This window comes from Wyeomyia smithii, chromosome 2 (genome assembly GCF_029784165.1).
Source record: "Wyeomyia smithii strain HCP4-BCI-WySm-NY-G18 chromosome 2, ASM2978416v1, whole genome shotgun sequence".
Lineage (NCBI taxonomy): Eukaryota > Metazoa > Arthropoda > Insecta > Diptera > Culicidae > Wyeomyia > Wyeomyia smithii.
In genome coordinates, this window is record NC_073695.1 from 78,822,921 (window position 1) to 78,847,094 (window position 24,174).

Sequence of the window (24,174 nt, forward strand, 5' to 3'; positions counted from 1 at the left end):
TCATATCCTATGGCCGATTCGTCGTGCATTTGCAGACTTCAAACAAACCGCAAGGAATTAATGAACTTGGAACGTTCAAATAGTACGACACCACATTTAAATTATGTTGAGGCCACATATATCGATCAAAGCAGGTATAGTTTTAAATAGTCTTTGAATTTCTCTTCTTTCCATAACTTTTGAGCCACATATCAAATTGTTATGAAGTTTGTTATTTGTAAGTTTGAGAGATGACTCGTTCGTATGACACTAGGTATGTTCAAATATGCCATGTAATCTTTGAGATAATAGACTTTCGTTGTTTTATTAACAATTAAATACATAACGGTTGCTTAAGTTCGATTATAATTAAATAAATTGGGAACGTGTAGGACAGCCAAACTTTGAAACCACGTGTTCAATCATAATTCATCAGTTAACCATTAACTAGCCCGCTCATCTGATAATAATAATCAATTCGGTTGTGTAGTTTCTGAGATAATGAAGTTTCGTGATTTTCACAAGTCGGCACATTACAAATGAAGTTACAGTTCGGTTACAGTAAAATTCAATAGGGTCTTCTGAGGCAGCTAGACTATTCATTTGACACTAATTTTGTGGAAATCGGGTCGGCCATCTCTGAGAAAAGTGAGTGAGTCCAAGTAGTCTTCGGAATATGTTCCTTTGCATAGCTGGATTTCACATTTTTAAACATAACAGGCAAAGTAATAGTCCGACTGCAAAACAAATCAATAGGGTCTTATGGGGCAACTAGACCTTCCATTTGACATTGATTTCATGAAAATCGGCATCTCTGAGAAACATGAGTGAGATTAAACAGTCTTCAGAACACGTTTCTTTTCATAACTTTTGAACCATAAGTTCAATCTTTATGAAATTCAAAACTTAAGGGTTTTCTAGGTAGCCCGTTCTTTTGAGAGCAATTTTGTTCATATCGGTTGTGTAGTTTCTGAGATATTGATGTTTCATGATTTTCACATTTTTAAACATAACCTCTAAACTAAAAATCCGATCACAATGAAATTCAATAGGGTTTTATGGGGCAACAAGACCTTTCATTTGCAATTAATTTCATGAAAATCAGTCCATCCATCTCTGAGAAAAGTGAGTGAGATAAATCTGCACATACACACACACACACACATACAGAAAATGCTCAGCTCGTCAAGCTGAGTCGAGTGATATATGCCATTCGGCCCTTTGGAGCACTTTTATACTTTCGGTTTTGCAAGTGATTGCTATACCTTTCTAGGAGAAAGGCAAAAAACCCTCGCCCTCCGAAAGATCCGAAATGACCTCTTAATTTTGAATAGTGGATCCAAATTGTCTTCTCAATTTTGAATACTGGTCATAGAGCGTCTTGGGTTTTTTCCAAAGCCTTTCTTGGTGGTTTACTTTACACGGATTTTTGAATTACCACGATTTTTTAAGCGGATTTTTGAATAAACGTGGTTTTTTACGCGGATTTTTGTATTATTGCGGTTTTTTTGGCAGATTTTTGTATTAACGCGGTTCTTAGGCAGATTTTCGAATTACAGCGGTTTTCTTACGAGGCATATATCCCCCGCATAAAAAAAAACCTGACTGTTATTTTTTTCATTTATACAATTTAGGTGCCAGAAACTCTTCTGAAAAAATCAAAGTGGGCACCCTTAAGAAAAAACAGTTTCTCAACAAAAACTTTTTCATGTTCGGCACGGTTTCACGATTTTCGCCACTGCAAAATATTCCAGAAACCAAATTTAGAGGGAAATTTGGATCTAGAGCTCGATAGCAATATTTTAGCGAAAAACGTTCTTCTACAAAGTTGTTACATATGATAAAGTGCTTATTGAAAAATCACCAGAAAATAAGATGACCCAAATTTTCCATATCATTATGTATCTAACTTTTTTATCTCTGTAGATAAAAGAAAAAAAAACCCTACAATGTTAGAGATCCATTAACTATAAGCATCTTTGTAGAAAAAAGTTTTATCCTATATTCGAAAATACCCGATTAAAATTGAAAAAAAAAAACACATTTTTCACTCTAACATTTTTATTTTTATTTTCACATTAAAATTGTCTTCAAACGAATTTTAGGGCTTTTTAAGAGAAATAATTTGCAATGCATAGTTAATATCTCAATTCAACTCAAAGTTATCAATGTTTAACAATGTATTTTTGTTGAAAAATAAACCTTTTTCTTTTTTGCCTTTCTTCTAGAAAGGTATAGCAATCACTTGCAAAACCGAAAGTATAAAAGTGCTCCAAAGGGCCGAATGGCATATATCACTCGAGCTGACGAGCTGAGCATTTTCTGTATGTGTGTGTATGTGTGTGTATGTGTGTGTGTATGTGCAGATTTTTATTCTCACTCACTTTTCTTAGAGATGGCTGAACCGATTTTCATGAAATTAATTGCAAATGAAAGGTCTTGTTGTCCCATAAGACCCTATTAAATTCCATTGTAATCGGATTTTTAGTTTAGAGGTTATGTATCAAAATGTGAAAATCACGAAACATCATTATCTCGAAAACTACACGACCGATTTGAACAAAATTGATTTCAAATGAACGGGCTACCTTGAAAACCCTTAACATTTGAATTTTACGAAGATTGAACTTGCGGTTCAAAAGTTATGAAAGGAAACGTGTTCTGAAGACTGTTTAATCTCACTCATGTTTCTCAGAGATGGCTGTACCGATTTTCATAAAATCAGTGTCAAATGGAAGGTCTAATTGCCCCATAAGACCCTATTGATTTGTTTTGACTTATTTGAACATAACTAGGGTCATACGAACGAGTCATCTCTCGAACTTACAAATAACAAACTTCATAACAATTTGATATGTGGCTCAAAAGTTATGGAAAGCGAAGAAATTCAAAGACTATTTAAAACTATACCTGCTTTGACTACCACAATATATCTCACTAATGGTAGCAGTGGTCATAGGCTCCTACAGTAGGGTGAGGCTTATTTTCAAAAATGTTCGCGGGACCTGTTTTCCCAGGCAAAAAGACCTCCTTGGGGTTCAATAAGCAACATATAAAAAATTGGTTGATTTTCATTTAGGTCTAGAGGTGGCGCAAAGGGCCTAAAGGTCAAATTTTAAACGAAAGCAATTTTAGAACAAAACATATGCCTATATAGGTAAACAGGTGATTTTGTGAGCCTGTGGGCGTATATTTCGTCCGTTTTGCGTTAAATTCAACCGTTTTCGAGATATTCGCAATTTCAGTGTTCACTCTTGCATTCTCGGGGTATGTGATTATAAGGAAATGCACAATGTGCCTATATAAGTTAACACGTCATGTTCTCGAATATATTCGTGTAATAGACATCATTGTACCTCCGAAAAGAGTGCAGAAGAGAAAGAAAGGGAAAACAGGTCCCGCGAACATTTTTGAAAATAAGCCCCACCCTACTCCTGAAGAAAAAAAAACCTAAATTAATCCACCTAGCGGTCAGACCCAGCTTTTCTCATTCAAACTTTTATTTGTAAAAATAGATTTACATGAACGCTTCAACCCAATAAATGTATATTTACTCTTCAGGTTCTAAAATATTGATGTTGTAATCTGTGCATATAAAAATGCAGTCCGGTCTGTCTGTCTGTCTGTCTCGAAGGCTCGAAAAGCAACGCACCGATCGACGTGAAAATTTGTATGTAGGGGTTTTTGGTGCCGATAAAGGTTCTTATGATAGTTCGAGATTCCTTCCTCTTTTGGAAGGGAGGGATCCTTTACAAATGAAACATAAATTTCTGCACAACTCAAGAACAAACCAAGCAAATGAAACCGAATCTGGCATGTCGATGTTTATGGGGTAACAAATATGTCAATAATAATTGGACGCCCCTCCTTTTTCTGGAAGGGAGGGGTTCCATACAAATGAAACACAAATTTTTGTACATCTCGAGAACTAATCAACTAAATGAAACCAAATTTGGCAGGTGAATATTTTTAGTGGTAACAAATATGTTCCATAATCGACCTCAGGCAACAGTTTGAATTGTAACTTCCGGTTTCTGGAAAACAGCCTGAAATGAGCAATTCCCATTAAATATGAGTATCTCCGGAACCAGAAAGATGCACAGAAGCTAAAAATTGATAACAGACACAATCTTGAATTTTAAGATGGTGACTTCCGGTGTCTCGCAAACAGCCGGAAATGACCAAATAACATTCGATATGTATGTTTTTGGAACCAAAATCACGCCCAGATGACAGAAATTGTTTCACAGGCAATTTTAAAGTCCAAAATGACGACTTTCGGTTTCTGAAAAACAGCCCAAAGTAACCAAATACCACCCAATATGAGTATATTCGGAGTCAGAATGTTGCAAGAAGCTAAAAATTGACCTCAGACACCTTTATGAATTGCAGGATGGCAACTTCTGGTTTCTGGCAAACAGCCAAAAATGGCCGATTTCCGTCTTACTCTAACTGAGTATTTCCGGATCTGGAATGATACACAGCAGCTGAAATCGACCACAGACCCCATTTTGGATTCTAAGTTGGCGACTTCCGGTTCCTGGGAAACAGCCGAAAATGATCGAATAACACCCAATATTATTTTTTTCGCTGTTCATTAATGACGTTACAAAAGTTTTACCACCTGGCACACGTTTATTGTACGCAGATGATACGAAAATTTTTAAACTTATCGAGACTGCTGAAGATTGCTGTAGGCTTCAATCGCTGATTGAACTTTTTAATGACTGGTGCCATCGCAACTATATGATGCTAAGCATTCCGAAGTGTACCGTGATCAGTTTCCAGCGCAAGAAACAGCCTCTCTTGTTCAATTACCACATTGCCGGTACATGTATACAACGTACCAATGTCGTCACCGATTTGGGTGTTTTGTTAGACACTCAACTAACATTCAGGCAGCATTTGTCGATGATTATCTCCAAAGCTAATCGTCAACTTGGTTTGATATTCAGAATTGGAAATGAGTTTGTTGATTATGGCACCATGCGAGCTCTCTATTGTTCATTAGTACGCTCTATTCTGGAAACTGCTTGCGTTGTTTGGGACCCGCATTATGAATTTTGGAGTCAGCGAATTGAGCGCATACAAAAACATTTTGTTAGAAGGATCTGCCGTACTTTGCCTTGGAGAGATCCAGATCATTTGCCACCTTACGAAAGCCTCTGCTTGTTGATTGGAATATCCTCTCTCGAGCAGCGCCGCAAGGAGATAATTGCCAGAATGACTCACAATATTTTGACTAGCCGGTATGATTGTCCAGCCATCTTGACGTTGCTGCAGTTGTATTGTCCCATTCGTCCTCGTCGAAGCCAGAGCCTATTGCAAACGAATTCGCACCGCACGAACTACGGCCAGAATGAACCTGGTCGCCGAATGGCCGTGCTCTTCAATCGATACTACGCAAATTTTAATTTTTAGTCATGTCTTGTATGTTATGAATTGTATATAATGTATGTTATTTTATACTTGTACTGTTGCCATGTATTATTTGCAAAAGATGTTGGGTTTTTATGCCAGCTTGAATGGTTGCATTCACGGCCTTTCAAGGTGGCTTTTCCCAGCCATATAGTTTAGTATTTATTCATTAAGACTACTGTCGGATGAATTATTCAATAAATAATAATAATAATAATAATAATAATGATAATAATAATAATAATAATAATATGGGTGTTTCTTAAACAAGAATGACGCTTCGGTTTATGAAAGACAACCAAATACCATCCAATATGAGTATCTTTGGAACCAGAACGATGCAATGAGCTAACAATTGACCAAACAATTTTAAATTGCTAAATGGCAACTTCTAGGAAACAGTCGAAAATGACCGAATAATACTCAATATGAAAATTTCCGTAATCGAGACGATGCATAGATAGCGAACATTGACCCTGGACACCATTTTGAATTTAAAGGCGACCACTTTTAGTTTCTGGAAAACAACCAAAATATCGACTCGTTCGGGAATCGAACCCGATATCACAACCGTGCTAGCCGACCGGCATTCAATAGGGTGTTATGAGGCAGCTAGACTTATCATTTGACACTAATTTTGTGGAAATTAGGTCAGCCATCTCTGAGAAAAGTGAGTGAGTTCAAGTAGTCTTCGGAATATGTTCCTGTTAATAGCTGAATTTCATTTTTGAACAAAACAGGCAAAGTAATAGTACGATTGCAAAACAAATCAATAGGGTCTTATGGGGCAACTAGATCTTCCATTTGACACTGATTTTATGAAAATCGGTCCAGCCATCTCTGAGAAACATGAGTGAGATTAAACAGTCTTCAGAACACGTTTCTATTCATAACTTTTGAACCACAAATCCAATCTTTATAAAATTCAAAAGTTAAGGGTTTTTCAGGTAGCCCGTTCATTTGAAATCAATTTTGTTCAAATCGGTTGTGTGGTTTTAGAGATAATGATGTTTCATGATTTTTGCATTTTAATACATAACCTATAAACTAAAAATCCGATCACAATGGAATTCAATAGGGTCTTATGGGACAACAAGACCTTCCATTTGCAATTGATTTCATGAAAATCGGTTTTGCCATCTCTGAGAAAAGTGAGTGAGAATAAAAATCTGCACATACACACACACACACACACACACACACACACATACACACACACTCACATACAGAAAATGCTCAGCTCGTCAAGCTGAGTCGAGTGATATATGCCATTCGGCCCTCTGGAGCACTTTTATATCTTCGGTTTTGCAAGTGATTGCTATACCTAGGAGAAAGGCAAAAAGATACCTGCTTTGATCGACATATGTGGCCTCAACATAATTTAAATGTGGTATCGTACTATTTGAACGTTCCAATTTTATTGATTTCTTGCGATGTGTTCAAAGTCTGCAAATGCACGACGAATCGGCCATAGGATAAGATCAAAGTCAAATAACAAATCGTTTGAAATGATTGGTTTTATCGAAATGACAATATCCTCGACTTTTGGCTTCTGTACATCGCCTTAAGTCTGAATATATTCATATTGGGTGGTATTCGGTCATTTTTAGCAGATTTTCTGGCATCAATCTGACACCGGAAATACCCATATTGGGAGGTATTTAGTTATTTTGGTTGTTTTCCAGAAGCTAAAAGTAGTCGTCTTGAAATTCAAAATGGTGTCCAGGGTCAATGTTTGGTTCCTATGCATCATCTCGATTACAAAAATATTCATCTTGAGTATTATTCGGTCATTTTCGACTGTTTCCTAAAAGCTGCCATTCAGCAATTCTAAATGGTGCCTGAGGTCAATTGTTAGCTCATTGCATCATTCTAGTTCCAGATATACTCATATTGGATGGTATTTGGTTATTTTAGGCTGTTTTTCACAAACTGGAAATCGCCATCTTGGATTTCAAAATGGTATTTGAGATAATTTCTAGCCTCTGAGCGTCATTCTGGTTGAAGAAACATCCATATTGGGTGTTATTCGATCATTTTCGGCTGTTTCCCAGGAATCGGAGGTCGCCAACCTAGAATCCAAAATGGGATGTGTGGTCGATTTCAGCTGCTGTGTATCATTCTAGATCCGGAAATACTCATGTCAGACGGAAATCGGCCATTTTTGGCTGTTTTCCAGAAACCAGAAGTTGCCATCCTACTATTCATAGTGGTGTTCTTGCAACATTCTGGCTCCGGAGATACTCATATTGGGTGGTATTTGGTCACTTTGGGCTGTTTTTCAGAAACCAAAAGTCGTCATTTTGAACTTTAAAATTGCCTGTGAAATCAATTTCTGTCATCTGTGCGTAATTCTGGTTCCGAAAACATTCATATTGAATGGTATTTGGTCATTTCCGGCTGTTTGCCAGACACCGGAAGTCACCATCTTAAAATTCAAGATTGTGTCTGTGATCAATTTTTAGCTTCTGTGCATCTTTCTGGTTCCGGAGATACTCATATTTAACGGGAATCGTCCATTTTAGGCTGATTTCCAGGATTCGGAAGTTGCTCTCTTGCAATCCAAAATGTTGCCTTAGGTCGATTATGGAACATATTTTTTACCACTAAAACATTCACCTGCCAAATTTGGTTCCATTTAGTTGGTTAGCTCTCGAGATGTGCAGAAATTTGTGTTTCATTTGTATGGCATCCCTCCCTTCCAGAAAAGGAAGGGGTCTCAAACTATCATGGGATCCTTAATCGGCACCAAAAACCCCTGCATACAAATTTTCATGCCGATCGGTTCGGTAAAAGAAAATAAATAACACCGAGACGAAAATAAAAAGAAATATCTTTGAAAAAAGTTTGTGTGCAAGTTATGACGTTTGTAACTTGCACTCAAATAAATGTTGAAAAATAACACTTTATTATCATTGTTATCTATTTCGTTTGCCTTTTGACGACACTCTCTCTGTCACTGGACTTGTTCATTGCTAAATTAAGCATTAATGCTGTCGGAAAACATATAAAATGAATAAAACGGTACGAGCTTTTTTTCTTCCCCTTCCATTATTCAAGATTTTTGAAGGGGGGGGGGGGGGTTGACATAAAATGAAAAAATTTGTAAAAGCCTAAATAAAAAAGTCACATACCTAATCACAGAGTTCAACTCAGAACTATTTATGATATTTGCATCATTAATTTATAATTCTACGATCCCTTTTTTTTGCTTAAGATTTGCTTTAGATAAAATAAATGAAAATTTTTTTACCGTAAAAAGCATAATGTTCGTTAATTATGTTTTACCATGCATGTTCGTTTATGAATGACAGCGCAATTTCATTAATTTTTAGTGTCTCTCAATCCAATCCATTCTAAAATTGTGACAAAACGTAAATAAAAATGCTTGGCTATTGTAACATGTGGAGATGATTTGGATTGCGAATTGATTGAAGAAGAGGAACTTAATATTGATGGACCCTCAAGGGCGATGTTAAACAACCCATCACCCTATTTTAACCCTCTGTGCAATTCAAAGAGGCTCGAGAGTATCCCCGAAACACGCACGTAGCACATCCTTTGCGTCATGGTGGTCTTGATCAGTCGTGTCAGTTTATCCGGAAATCCGTTGTTGTGAAGATAAGATGTGTGGGCACGTTGTACTCGCGACATTTATGTAAGATCTGTCGGATCGAGAAGATCTGGTGTGTGGTGACACTGGCTCCCATGAAGCCCGCTTGGTACTGGCCCACTGGCACCTCCTGGTTAAAGGTGATAGACGACGGAACAGGATCTGTGAGAGTAATTTGTAGGCGGCATTGATTAGCATCCCGCATCGCGGCAGTTGTGGCACTCCAGCTTGTCTCCCTTCTTGTAGATTGGGCAGACGTCATCTGGCAGATTTTTATGCTCCTGAATCGTGGGAATGACCCCTTTGCAGTGGTGTAACCAGCGCCTCCCTCCCATGTTTGAAGAGCTCGCTCGGCAGTCCGTCTTTGCCCGCGGATTTCTTGTTCTTCAGCTTCCCGATCTCACAAAGAACTTCATGAGTATCGGGGGTCGGTCCTCGGTCATCTGCTGCTGGTGCTCCTAGGTCAGTACCTGCTACGCTTCTGTTCACTATATCTCCATTGAGGAGTCTATAGAAGTACTCCTTCCACCTGTCGACCACCTCTGCGAAACGGGTTTACCTTCTCATAGAACTTCCGCGTATCACTGGCACGGTACAGCTGCTCCAGCTCCTCATGTTCACGATCCTTTTGCTGGCGCTTCTTTTGTTTGAGAATCGTGGTCATGCCGTTCCGTGCCCGTTCATAATTGGCCTTGTTCTCTCTCCTTGACCTGCCCACGTATATCGCCCAGGTCAGGTTCTTCGCATTAACCGCTGCCTCACACTTTCCGTCATACCAGTCGATTTTGTCCAGTTGGTGCTTTCACTTCTAGTGTCGCCGTTGCGGTCTCCCCGATAGCTGTGCGAATGCTACACCAGTCGTCTTCGAGAGGCTATGCGCCAAGCCCCTCCGTCGAGGGTAGTACCGCTTCGAGCTGTGGCGCGTATTCCTCCGCAGTCTAGGGGTCCCGGAGTTGCTCGATGTTAAGCCGCGGGATACGACGAAGTCGCGCGTGGTATACGGTCGACAGTTTTGAGCGCAAATTTACCGCAAGTAGGTAGTGGTCCGAGTCAATATCCGCACCGCGATTGGTGGGTACCTTTGTAATGTCTGAGAAGAACCGGCCGTCGACGAAAACATGGTCAATTTGGTTTGCTGTACGTTGGTTGGATGTCCTTTCGGGGAAAGAAGGTACTTCGGACTGGCAGTCCTCGGAAGCTGCGAAGTTGACGCATCGCTGTCGTTTGTCACGGTGTGCTGGCAGCGTGCTGATAACCGGCTTGTTATGTCTTCCCTATTGATTTGAGCGTTCATGTCCCCGATGACGATCTTGATGTCTCTACGCGAGCAGCTATCGTAGAGTTTCTTCAGCTGTACGCAGAATGCTCGTTCTCTACATCGGGTCTTCCTTCGTGAGGTCAGTGTACCCTAAGGGTAGTGTAGTTGTAGAATCGGCCTTTTATTCTCAACAAACACAACCTGTCGCTGATTGCCTGCCATTTAATCACACGACTCTGCATTCTGCCCAGCACTACGAAGCCGGTACCCAATTCATTGGTTGTGCCGCCGCCCCGGGCCACAAATCCTGCGTACCTTGCCTTGCCGTTCCAATAACTACCGTACCTGCGTCCGGCGAAGCTCCTGGAGCACAACGATGTCGAAGTGGCGGGGTTCTAGGGGATCCAGCAGAATCCGGTCGCCACCCGGAGTGTTCAGAGATCCACAGTTCCATGTTCCAGTTCCTCAATCGTCGTCCTTATTTCGTCGCCTAGGTCGTTGCCGATTGTTCCGGTCCGTATTTAGTTCTTGATTATTCGTGGTATTGTAATTTCGGCATGCTGTCTTACTAGGGCTGCGGAGGCATAGTCTCGCGACAGGGCTGTCGTCTTGGGTGTAGCTGGCGAGACACCGCATTTCGTAATTCAGCCGTCCGCTCCGAATCAGACGCTGTTTGAGCCGCCCCTAACATGGAGACCCTCCGAGGACCCTCCCTGTCAGCATACGACCAAGTTTTCACCGGGTAATCGATCTTCCCTTGGTTGTTCGTATCCCAGTCGGCACCGCGTGGTGGTAGGGATAGGAGATGCTGGGTATTCTGCTTTGGACCACACTGGGGTCTATATTAGGCCAACTAGTACGGGTGTACTACCCAGCCGTTTACCAACCACTATGAATGATGACTTTGAATAAAAGGGCGTGGGCACTTCGATCGATTTTCAACATGATGTAGGTTAATTAAGATATAAATCTGACTGACGGAGGTACACTGGTAGTGTTGGCGGAAGTAATGATTTTCACAATTAAATTCAACATACTCAACTTCGAATAGCTCTTGCATTTTTAGAGACATCCTAGCTCTTTGGCAAAGTTGTTAGGCATCAAAAAACCTAGCTTTTGAAGTTAGAATGAAAAATGCAAAAAGGTAGGTTTTCCCAAACAAATCTTCATACAAAATTGAAATGCAATGCGCCAAGCGGAGACAAAACCAATCGACTTTCGATAAATTTGGGATCGTTTGGGGTCGCGAACTAAAGAAAAAAAAACTTGGTTCTGGCTTTGTGCTATCAAGTTTCATATTTTCCATATAACGACGCCCGACTTTAAATTGGTCAATTACCTTTAATTTGATCCTCGAAGATCGAAAATCGATTAACTAGTCACCCTATTTCGGAATTGGTTACGTGAAGTGCTTCAATTATGCTCAAAATTGCTGAGTAGGGTGACCATAAAAAACGGCTTCATTAGATGTATTTTATAATCAAAATTTCATAACTTTTGATCCAACAACAATATCGCACGCCAGCCTGGGGGCTAATGCGGTCTCGATCAACTGGATTAGTTGAGAGAATTCGTTATCGATATTGTTTTCGGCACATTTTGCATGTTGTAGGATAAGTACAACGATACACCGTGCCCCAGTGCTGAGTCGAGAAAATTTACAGCTCGTAAAGTTCCTCGACCTGATCGGGAATCGAACCCGATATCACAACCGTGTGGGAGAGCTAGCCGACCGACATCGCTAACCACAGAACCACGGGGACCACTTTTGATCCAGTTGATCGATTTTTGATCTCTTTGGATCAAATTGGAGGTTATTATTTCTAGTTTTAGGAGAAATCGCAAAAAAACTGTGTGCTTTTACAAACAAAATATATAAAATTAGTATATTTTTTGTCATATTTTCAAATCAAAATTGCGAAATTACAAACTTTTAATTTTCCAATTTTCCTAATCAAAATTTAAAAAAAAATAATCTTACTGATCGAACTCTACAGATTGTCTATCAGAATTCAAAAGCGAATAGATTTCCTATTAGAGCAGGTGTGCTTCAAGGTCCAGTCCTGTACAACATATTTACTCCAGATCTTCCTGATTTACCTCCAGGATGCACAAAGTCATGTACGATTTTTTGATAAAGTTTGATGCGAAAATAAATTTCCCGGAGTATGAACATATTTCAACTTAAGGGGCAACAATGGCACCATTTTGAATTTTTGAGAAACTGGAAATTTTTGATGTTTTTTCGACGCCAGACCAAATATCAAAATTCTAAGAGTTTATATTAGCATCTTTTTACCCATCTTTTGAAAAAAAAAAAAAACAGATCTTAAATCGGACAAAAACTGAGCACAAAACGATGATTCTACGAAACCGGTTTTGGCATAGTTTTAGTGTATTTCACAAAACAAAATAATATCGATTATTTCTGACTATTAATGGTAATTCGCTAATACCTTAAAGTGGTAGTCAAATAATATCTTATCTAGAGTAAAAAAGTCTCAGAAATCGAATGGTTATCGAATTACTGGTGTGGAAACATTAGAAGCTAAGTCAAATAAAAATATTAACAATTTTCGACAAAAATCGTTGTAATCCTCAATGGCTACGATAAGCTCTCTTTATAGCTAATAAGTCAGCAATTAAATTAGTTGTAAGTTTACTTCCCTATTTTGACAAGTAGGTTTAAATCCCTACGAATGGTAAGTGCTAATTATCTCCCAGATAGTCTCGAGTTACGATGCTGGCCTAACAAGCCAGTCGTCGTAGGTTCGGTTCTCGGCTCGGGAGAGACTGTTAGTGTCCGTAGGATCGTAGCGCTAGCCCCGCAATTGTCATGTACACTAAATAGTCGGCTGCAAAGTCTGTGTAAAAATAAACAGAAGGTCAAGTTCCGAATCGGAATGTAACACCAAGGCTTTGCTTTGATAAGTAATAATTGCGACAGCAAACAAATCGTAACAATTAAAATTACAATTTTTCTAATAGTGTTAAGATTGTTTGTGATTACACATACTCATTATTTACTAATATTTATCATTAATACTTAAGCTACTAACAACCCCCCTTATTAAAAAAAAAAAACAAATCAAATTTAATCAAACATAAAAAACATATTTTCAAAAATTTCTCCAAATATATAGTCAAATGTGTCCTTCACATCAAAACCAAGAGTTATTTTTTTATGTTTGCTCCAAAAAGAACGACAAACAAATGAAAAAGGCATATCTTTTGACGAAAAACTTTAATATTAATGATTACCAATATTTTTAGAGCCAAAATGGTTTGTTCGATCGGTGTGACGTCTTCGGCAAAGTTAAAAAAATATATTTGATAAAAGTTTGTTTGTATGACGTTTGTAAATGTTAAATAATAACATTTCATTATTATCATTATTCATTTCGCTTGACTTTCGACTTCACTCTCGCTGTCACTAGACTTGTTTGTTGTTAAATTAAGCATATATGCTGTCGAAAAACCAATAGTATTAACAAAACGACTCGACTTTTTTTCTTCCCCTTCCTATTTTCATGATTTTTGAAGGGTGACATAAAATGAAAATTAAATTTGTAGCGGCCTAGTTTGAAATTAAAAATGACTTTCGTGCTAGTTATCGTGTATGCTTTTTTTTATCTTTCTGCGGACGTTAGGATTTTGGAAAATTATTACAACATTACTTTTCACTCTTACTGTCAGACAAAATGATTTGGAAAACGAAATATGCTATTGTTTCGTAGAAACTGTTTGATCCTTTAATTTTAAAATGGAACAAGAAATATATCTTGAGAAGTACAGTACTGATTTTGAATTGTTTTTTTTTTATCAAGAAACGTAAATTGTTCCGTAAGCGGTTCAAACAGCTTCGAACATTGAACGATTCTGATCGATGAGAAGATTAATGTACTTTAAAAATACTATCTGTTTTCTGTACTCTAGATACAGAGTGGAAACAAACAATATATAGCAGGCAAGCATGTCAACAAGCGTCAAGTATTGTATCGTGCTGAAAGAATAGAGCGTTCGCGTTTTTTTCGCACTTGACGGATGCGTTGATGCTACTAGAGTGCCATTCTTGTTATATCGCTACATTCTTAATTAATACTACTCGCAACGCAATATGTCTACTGGAAAACATTTCAGTCACTTTCCACGACATGATTCTCCAAGTGCATACAAGTTGAATGATATAACTGTCGCACATATTTGAAATACCATGTAAAACACATTACATAGCATTAATTCCCGCAGGCTTCTTGGAAGTTCGCCTTGTTTCTAGTCTGCAAATGTTTATATCCACAGAAAGGCAAAACCATTGACGTAGCAAGGGTAAGCTAAGGCTACCTTCTTTAAAATAAGTTATTCACGAACTCTAACGCTACAATCATTATCCCTCCTTATTATACCTCAAGCTTTGTTTCCAGTTACGCCAACGCCGAAAAGAGTTGTTATGCTTCCAACGCAGCAAAATCCAACACAGACCTTCTTAACAGATTACGCCCGTACGGTTTTTTTTTGATTTTCTGGTTTACTACTTAGCAAGAAAGACAACGATGCACTGCCACACAGTCAGGGACTACAGATTTTCCTCGGCGATGTGTATGTGGCAAACATTCTTATAATAACTCCGACAAAAACCACTCGAGCAACTTGTCTTTATCGCACTTGGTGGCCCTGCTTGCGAAACAATTGCGACTATGCTGCTGTAGCAGTGTTTTTGGTCTATGTTAGCGGAAGTTGGTGCACCCGAAAATACTGTGTTATGCTTTGATACTGTTTTAGTTTTCGTCAGCTATGCAATACTCAGATGCATCCTCCCCTGCAGATTACGCGGGAGGAAATGGTGCACTAAAGAAAGTTTGTCGGAAGAAAATATCTTTTCTAATAAAAGATAGCATTTCATTCTCAAGAACGTAATGTTAATTTGATAACCACGTTCATGAGGCTTTGATTGGGAGGTTATTCGAGAGAGGAAATGTTTAACTAGCTAGCGAAAGGCAAAAACTTTCATCGTTTCTCGTCTGAGTGCCGAGAAGAGCCTTGGTATTGACATGAGTTGGTCATAATTTGTTTTCTCGAAACCGTTTAGCATAATCGAAAGAAAACATTGGCTTGTACCCAGAGTTGATGGTGCACTTTGTGAGTGTGACACTCGGTCTCAGGAAATGTAACTAAAATTTTGGTTGTACCCCTAAAGGCCTTTCATACACAGAAATAGGTTGTTTGGTTTTTTTTTTCGACCGACAAGCAGAAAGAAATATTGCTATCAACTATTTAACTCATTCTGTGCCGAACACGCATCAGTACTGGACGTGTTTGGTGATCGGTCCGATAGAGTATAAAACAAAAGACGTGTGAACAAGTGTTGGCATTGTTTGCCTGGTCGAGTGAAATAAATCCGGGTTCAAGGTCGTTCCTTTGTGCAACTGTTTCGCATCGTGACTGCCAGCTGGTGCGTAAGCCGATTTGGCTGCTGGCTGGATTGTGCTACAGCAGTGGACGAGACACAAACGAGGAAAAAGAAGAAGCCATCAGTGTCAGCGAGTCGTATCGCTGTGTGGAGTGATCTCACACCTGGCTCGCTGCTGGTGGCTGTTTGGTGCTGCTGTATTGGTGCTGCTGGCTGTAACGGCTGCTACTTCGAACGATCGGACAACCAACCTTACTGGAAGGGAGGAATAAAAAGGTACGTGTTCTTGTCAGCGCTAGTGCGCTAAACATAGCGCGATGGATGTAGATCCCTCGCCTCCCGCGCCACCATCCCCGAACCCCTCTGACCCTGACCCTTCTGTTACCCCCTCCCCTGTTCATTCTTCAGTCCCCCCTCGCCCCAGGCTTTACCCAGACGGAGCCCAGGGCAGCTATACTGTTTATTTTCGGCCAAAGGCAGGACCGAAATCGAAAAAGTTGAACCTCTTGCAGATTTCTAAAGACCTGACGAAGGAGTACAAGGGCGTGACCGAAATTTCCAAGGTCCGGCCTAACAAGCTCCGTGTCGTGGTCGGTAACCTGAAAGAGGCCAACGATATAGCTTGCTCTGAGCTCTTCACACGCGAGTATCGCGTTTACATACCCGCACGAGACGTGGAGATCGACGGTGTCATAACCGATTCGAGTCTGTCCGTCGAGTGTATACTGCAAAGTGCCAAAGGGTGCTTTAAGAACAAAACGTGTCCCGAAGTAAAGGTGCTCGACTGCAAGCAATTGCGGTCAGCATCGATCATCGGTGGCAAAACAGTATACACTCCGTCAGACTCGTTTCGAGTTACGTTCGCCGGGTCTGCACTACCAAGCCACGTCTCGATCCACCGGGTTCGTCTCCCTGTGAGGCTCTACGTGCCCCGCGTCATGAACTGCCTGAATTGCAAGCAGTTAGGCCATACAGCCGCCTACTGCTGCAATAAGGCACGTTGTGGCAAGTGTGGGGAGTCTCATGCGGAAGATTCTTGCAGTGTTAACGCTGAAAAGTGTATTCACTGCGGAGAAAATCTGCATGAGCTCTCGACATGTGCGGTGTACATGCAGCGCAGGGATAAAATAAAACGGTCTCTCAAAGAGCGTTCAAAGCGTTCCTACGCTGACATGCTGAAGAAGACCGTTACCACTTCTCCCGTTACTTCGAACCCCTTCGATCTGTTGCCCTCTGAGGAAACCGATTCTGACGATTCACCAGCGGGAGCATCTTACGCCAATCCTGGGGAGTCTAGAAAGAGGAAAAGTGTTTCCTCTCCTAAACTTCCCAGAAAAGGTCCTAAGATTTCTCAAAGTGAAATGAAGGTTACAAACAAACCAAACAGTGCTGCGGAAAAACCGAAGCAAACTCCTCCTGGGCTGGCAAATTTAAAGTCCCAGAAGGAGTTCCCAGCACTGCCAGGAACATCTAAAACCCCAGTTGCTCCTTTTACACTCCCAGTTGATGAAACAAACTCTGGATTAGTGAAATTTTCTGACATTGTGGACTGGATTTTTGAAACTTTCAATGTACCCGATCCAATTAAAATTTTTCTTACAGCATTCCTCCCAACAGTTAGATCATTTTTGAAGCAGTTGACTGCCCAATGGCCTCTCCTTGCAGCGATTGTATCCTTCGATGCCTAATTCAACTGCGTATATGAAGGATTCTATCTCTGTCTTACAGTGGAATTGTAGAAGTATTTTACCAAAAATTGATTCGTTTAAAGTTCTGATAAATAAAAACAAATGCGATGCATTTTCCCTTTGTGAAACTTGGCTTACTTCAAATATTGATCTCAACTTCCATGATTTTAATATTATTCGCCTTGATCGAGACACCCCATATGGAGGAGTACTTCTAGGGATTAAAAAGTGCTATTCTTTCTATCGTATTAACCTCCCCTCGATTCCAGGCATCGAAGTTGTCGCATGTCAAATGACAATACAAGGTAAAGAGCTTTGTATTGCCTCAATATATATTCCCCCCAGAGCACAGGTTGGGCAACGGCTGCTCTTTGATTTAATAGAACTTCTTCCCTCGCCACGTTTGATTTTGGGAGACTTCAACTCTCATGGCGTGGCTTGGGGTTCCCCATACAATGATAACCGCTCCTCTTTAATCTATAACCTTTGCGATGACTTCGACATGACTATTTTAAACAACGGTGAAATGACACGTATCCCGAAACCTCCAGCGCGCCCAAGCGCTTTGGATCTATCCTTATGTTCGACGTCGCTACGGTTGGATTGCACATGGAAGGTAATCCTCGATCCTCACGGTAGCGACCATCTGCCTATTCTTATTTCAATTACTAACGGGTCAACTCGCATGCGACCAATTGACATTCCGTATGACCTCACACGAAATGTCGATTGGAAGTTATACGAGGAAATGATTTCAAAAGCGGTCGAGTCGATTCAACATCATTCACCACTTGAAGAATACAACCTCCTCGCGGGCTTGATTCTCGACGCCGCGTTGCAAGCCCAAACGAAAAAATATCCCGGCGTAACGATCAAAGAACGGCCTCCCACTCCGTGGTGGGACCAAGAGTGCTCCGATGTCTACACGCAAAGATCCGACGCGTTTAAGGCCTACCAGACGGGAGGTATACCTGGCGACTATTTACGGTATTCGGAGCTTGATACCAAGCTTAAAAGCTTGGCTAAAGCAAAGAAACGTGGATATTGGCGTCGGTTCGTGAACGAGACGTCGAGGGAGACATCGATGAGCACTCTTTGGAACACAGCCCGAAGAATGCGGAATCGCGTAACGGTCAACGAAAGCGAGGAGTCTTCAAGTAGGTGGATATTTGATTTTGCCAGGAAAGTATGTCCGGACTCTGTTCCTGAGCAAAATATTGTTCGCGATGCGTCTCCGGGCCACGACGCGATAGAATCACCTTTTACGATGGCAGAACTTTCAGTTGCCCTCCTGTCCTGTAACAATAACGCGCCTGGATTAGATAGAATCAAATTCAACTTGTTGAAGAATCTACCCGGCAATGCCAAGAGGCGCTTGTTGAACTTGTTCAATAAGTTCCTGGAGCAAAACATTGTACCGCAGGATTGGAGGCAAGTGAAGGTGATCGCCATCCAAAAACCAGGGAAACCAGCTTCTAATCACAACTCTTATAGGCCGATTGCAATGCTATCCTGTATCCGGAAATTGATGGAAAAAATGATACTCCGTCGTTTAGACCACTGGGTCGAATCAAATGGTCTACTATCAGAAACTCAATTTGGCTTCCGCCGTGCCAAAGGGACGAATGATTGTCTTGCGTTGCTTTCAACAGATATTCAGCTGGCGTATGCTCGTAAAGAACAAATGGCGTCTGCGTTCTTGGACATTAAGGGGGCTTTTGATTCCGTTTCTATTGACATTCTTTCGGGTAAACTTCACCGACAAGGATTTTCTCCAATTTTGAACAATTTTTTGCACAACTTGTTGTCCGAAAAGCACATGCATTTTACGCATGGCGATTTGGCAACTTTTCGCATTAGCTACATGGGTCTTCCCCAGGGCTCATGTTTAAGCCCCCTTCTTTACAACTTTTATGTAAATGACATCGACGAATGTCTGGCAAATTCATGCACGATAAGACAACTTGCAGACGACAGTGTAATCTCTGTTACAGGAGCCAAAGCTGCCGATTTGCAAGGACCATTGCAAGATACCTTGGACAATTTGTCTGCTTGGGCTTTACAGCTAGGTATCGAATTCTCTCCGGAGAAGACTAAGATAGTAGTTTTTTCTAGGAAGCATGAACCTGCTCAGCTTCAAACACAATTAATGGGTAAAACGATTTCTCAGGTTTTGGTACACAAATATCTTGGTGTCTGGTTCGACTCTAAAGGCACCTGGGGTTGTCACGTGAGGTATCTGATGAAAAAATGTCAACAAAGAGTGAATTTTCTTCGTACAATAACCGGACAATGGTGGGGAGCCCATCCAGGAGACCTTATAAGGCTTTACCAAACAACGATATTGTCTGTTATTGAATACGGGTGTTTCTGCTTCCGCTCCGCAGCAAACACACATTTGATCAAACTGGAGCGAATACAATATCGTTGTTTGCGTATCGCCTTAGGTTGCATGCAGTCGACCCATACGATGAGTTTGGAGGTTTTAGCTGGAGTACTACCATTGAAAAACCGCTTCTGGAGCCTGTCTTCTCGTATTCTAATCAAATGTGAGGTCTTGAACCGTCCCGTGATTGAAAATTTTGAAAGGTTAATCGAACTTAATTCTCAAACCCGTTTTATGACATTGTATTTCAATCACATGTCCCAAAATATTAACCCTTCTTCGAATATTCCAAATCGTGTCGACTTATCAAATACTTCTGATTCTACTGTGTTTTTCGATACATCCATGATAGAAGAAACTCGTGGAATCCCGGATCATTTACGCGTGCAGCAGATCCCTAAAAATTTTTCCAATAAATATCGAAACATCAACTGCGACAATATGTACTACACTGACGGATCACTTCTTGATGGGTCCACTGGCTTCGGTATCTTCAATAACAATTTAACCGTCTCCCATAAGCTCGATAATCCTGCTTCTGTTTACGTCGCAGAATTAGCTGCAATTCAGTACACCCTAGGGATTATCGAAAAAATGCCCACGGACCATTATTTCATCTTTACGGACAGTCTCAGTTCCATTGAGGCTCTCCGATCGATGAAAGATGTTAAGCACTCTCCGTATTTCCTGGGGAAAATACGGGAACATCTGAGTGCTTTATCCGAAAAATCTACTCAGATTACCTTAGCGTGGGTCCCTTCTCACTGCTCGATACCGGGTAATGAGAAAGCGGACTCTTTGGCTAAGGTGGGCGCAACAAACGGTGATATTTATGAAAGACCAATTGCCTTTAATGAATTTTTCGCACTTGTACGTCAGAATACGATCATCAGTTGGCAAAATGCTTGGACCAGAGGGGAATTGGGAAGGTGGTTACATTCCATAATCCCCAAAGTATCGACGAACCCGTGGTTCAAGGGGTTGGATGTAGGTCGGGATTTCATTTGCGTGATGTCCCGGCTTATGTCCAATCACTATAGATTTGACGCGCTCCTCCGTCGTGTTGGGCTCGGGGAAAGTGGTATCTGTGCCTGTGGTGAAGGTTATCACGACATAGAGCATGTGGTTTGGTCATGCCCTGTACACCGTGACGCCAGGTCTAAATTAATAGCTTCCCTGCAGGCCGAGGGTAGACAGCCGGCTGTTCCTGTTCGTGATGTCTTGGCGAGCCGTGACCTATCCTACATGTCCCTTATATACGTTTTCCTGAAATCCATCCACGCCCCAGTCTAGTCCCGTTCCCCTCCGTCTACACCCAACAAAACGACAAGAACACGTTTGAACCTTAAGCACAAAACCAGCAACCAGACCCCGCACAACAGAACCAGGACCCAAGGACTACGAGCCTCTGTCCCAACTCACGACATCGTGGCTCAGCAGAACGAATCCATACATGCCATTCGACGATTATCAGACGACCATTGAACAACAAAACACTGATTGGAAATCCCATGCTAGTTTTAAGTTAGACTTAATTTCAGCTCGTAGTCGGCAGCGAGGATAAAAAATTTGCTTTAGTTTTTAAGTCATCAGATATAATTGGCGCCGTTAAACATTAAATTGTATTTGTGCCGTGTCAAATAAATGTTATGTGAAGAAAAAAAAAAAAAAAAATGGTCTGTTCGTTCGCACGAAACATTAACATAAATTTATTCTTGAGCTTAAAGTGGAAATAATGGTTCAACTTATCATAGCTTTAAAAAATACATAAAACATCTGGTACATTTTGGCATCGGAAATTTACAGTTTTGCCAACTGACATAAATTTATATCAACAATTTGTTTCAGTTCACTTTCCAACGCCGCTGCTACGATAAAAGGTTTCGCTGGGATCTGCACCATTTGAGAAACGTAAAATGATGGATACCCTGAATTTCCCACACACTAAGTGGTTAGAGGAAAAAAACGCATCTATCCATCAGATTGGGTGCATTTTTCGAGCCCCACCATGGAATTTATGATAAATAAAGTATTGTGCGGAAAAGAGAAAAAGGAACAATATGATGCTCCGTAAAGCATACCTCCGCTTCTTGGTTTGTATGCCGTTCATGCAAGTGCGGTTTCGCTTCTGTTGCCGCTCCCGTTCGTTGTCGGATCCAGTCTTGGCCAACTTGGATGATAAATGATGGCCCCATATTTCTCTCAACCGGAAACGCCTCGTTCTCAACACTTAGCACAGCTTTAGAGCCTCTTTTTTGGCCTATTATTTCGCCGGCATAAGATTGTTCTGGATGGGTGCCCAAATTAATTAAACTGTTTTTCCGTCTTTCTTCGCAGTTCCCATGAAATATGGAATTGGCTACCGGAGCAGTATTGATCTGGATGCGGAGCAGACCGAGGCCCGCTACGACCAGGGAATGCTGTCGGATATCATGAACGATGACCAGGTGGAGATGCAAAAGGCCGAGAGCTGTGTGGCAGACAATTTCAAATATGACCACGGCCAGAAGGTAAGCCGACAATTGATTGAGGTATAATAGGGGTCGCCACTCGACGTTGAGGACATTTGTCATGTACTGAATTGTTTTTTCAAGGCGTAAAGCTCTCGAGAGCCGACTTATATCGATTATAATTGCTACAATATTCTACCCGTTGTTCTTTTTTCCGTTAAATTTGGATTGGCTTGATTTTCGATTAAATAGATTGCTGGTTGTTTCATTCGGTAGGCACCAATTAATATAGCTCGACAAGACCGGATAACTTCAAAATAAATTGTGGCGTTTCGATATTCACACCACGGTTTTACCGTTTTGCTGCTCTGTTAAATGGAATTGATGATAATTGGTTTCGTTTTTTATTATTTCTCTCCCGCAGATCCAACGATTTGATCCCTGTGAAATCTGTCTCTGTATAGATGGGGAGATTTTCTGCTGGTGGAAACAATGCGGTAAGTCAGGTTGGGAACAGTTTTAACCTATTGAAGTTTTTTTTTGGTAATTAGTAGCTTAAACACGCATATCACTGAAACAATCTGCCTACTAAAGTATTTAAATCAATTCTCTTATGTTTTAGAGTAATAGTTTGAGCAATCGTATTTATCAGAGTGCGATAAACACAAATTTTGAATAGTTTTTATGTCCACGGTTATCAATGTTAGCTAAGGGGAGGGCAAAAAATAAATAACACCGAGAAGAAAAAAAGGAATAGCTTTCATAAAAAATTGTCCGCAAGTTACGACGTTTGTAACTTGCATGCAAAAGTGTGTCAAATATTATCACATTATTATCATTATTAATCATTTGGTTTGCCTTTTGATGACACTTTCACTGTCACTAGACTTTTTTTTTTTTTTTCTTCACATAACATTTATTTGACACGGCACAAATACAATTTAATGTTTAACGGCGCCAATTATATCTGATGACTTAAAAACTAAAGCAAATTTTTTATCCTCGCTGCCGACTACGAGCTGAAATTAAGTCTAACTTAAAACTAGCATGGGATTTCCAATCAGTGTTTTGTTGTTCAATGGTCGTCTGATAATCGTCGAATGGCATGTATGGATTCGTTCTGCTGAGCCACGATGTCGTGAGTTGGGACAGAGGCTCGTAGTCCTTGGGTCCTGGTTCTATTGTGCGGGGTCTGGTTGCTGGTTTTGTGCTTAAGGTTCAAACGTGTTCTTGTCGTTTTGTTGGGTGTAGACGGAGGGGAACGGGACTAGACTGGGGCGTGGATGGATTTCAGGAAAACGTATATAAGGGACATCTAGGATAGGTCACGGCTCGCCAAGACATCACGAACAGGAACAGCCGGCTGTCTACCCTCGGCCTGCAGGGAAGCTATTAATTTAGACCTGGCGTCACGGTGTACAGGGCATGACCAAACCACATGCTCTATGTCGTGATAACCTTCACCACAGGCACAGATACCACTTTCCCCGAGCCCAACACGACGGAGGAGCGCGTCAAATCTATAGTGATTGGACATAAGCCGGGACATCACGCAAATGAAATCCCGACCTACATCCAACCCCTTGAACCACGGGTTCGTCGATACTTTGGGGATTATGGAATGTAACCACCTTCCCAATTCCCCTCTGGTCCAAGCATTTTGCCAACTGATGATCGTATTCTGACGTACAAGTGCGAAAAATTCATTAAAGGCAATTGGTCTTTCATAAATATCACCGTTTGTTGCGCCCACCTTAGCCAAAGAGTCCGCTTTCTCATTACCCGGTATCGAGCAGTGAGAAGGGACCCACGCTAAGGTAATCTGAGTAGATTTTTCGGATAAAGCACTCAGATGTTCCCGTATTTTCCCCAGGAAATACGGAGAGTGCTTAACATCTTTCATCGATCGGAGAGCCTCAATGGAACTGAGACTGTCCGTAAAGATGAAATAATGGTCCGTGGGCATTTTTTCGCT

General features: G+C 40.8%; 1 protein-coding gene across 3 annotated transcripts in view; it reads left to right on the top strand.

Moving 5' to 3' along the window:
• Nucleotides 1–24,174, top strand: part of LOC129720812 (uncharacterized) — a 180,328-nt gene that overhangs the window by 95,627 nt on the left and 60,527 nt on the right. For 2 of the 3 annotated variants that reach the window (XM_055672578.1, XM_055672577.1), the window contains exons 4-5: nt 22,087–22,259; nt 22,624–22,705. In XM_055672578.1, coding sequence (XP_055528553.1) covers nt 22,087–22,259; nt 22,624–22,705 — 255 coding nt within the window. The remainder of the gene's footprint in view (nt 1–22,086; nt 22,260–22,623; nt 22,706–24,174) is intronic. The other variant, XM_055672579.1, reaches the window with a different exon arrangement.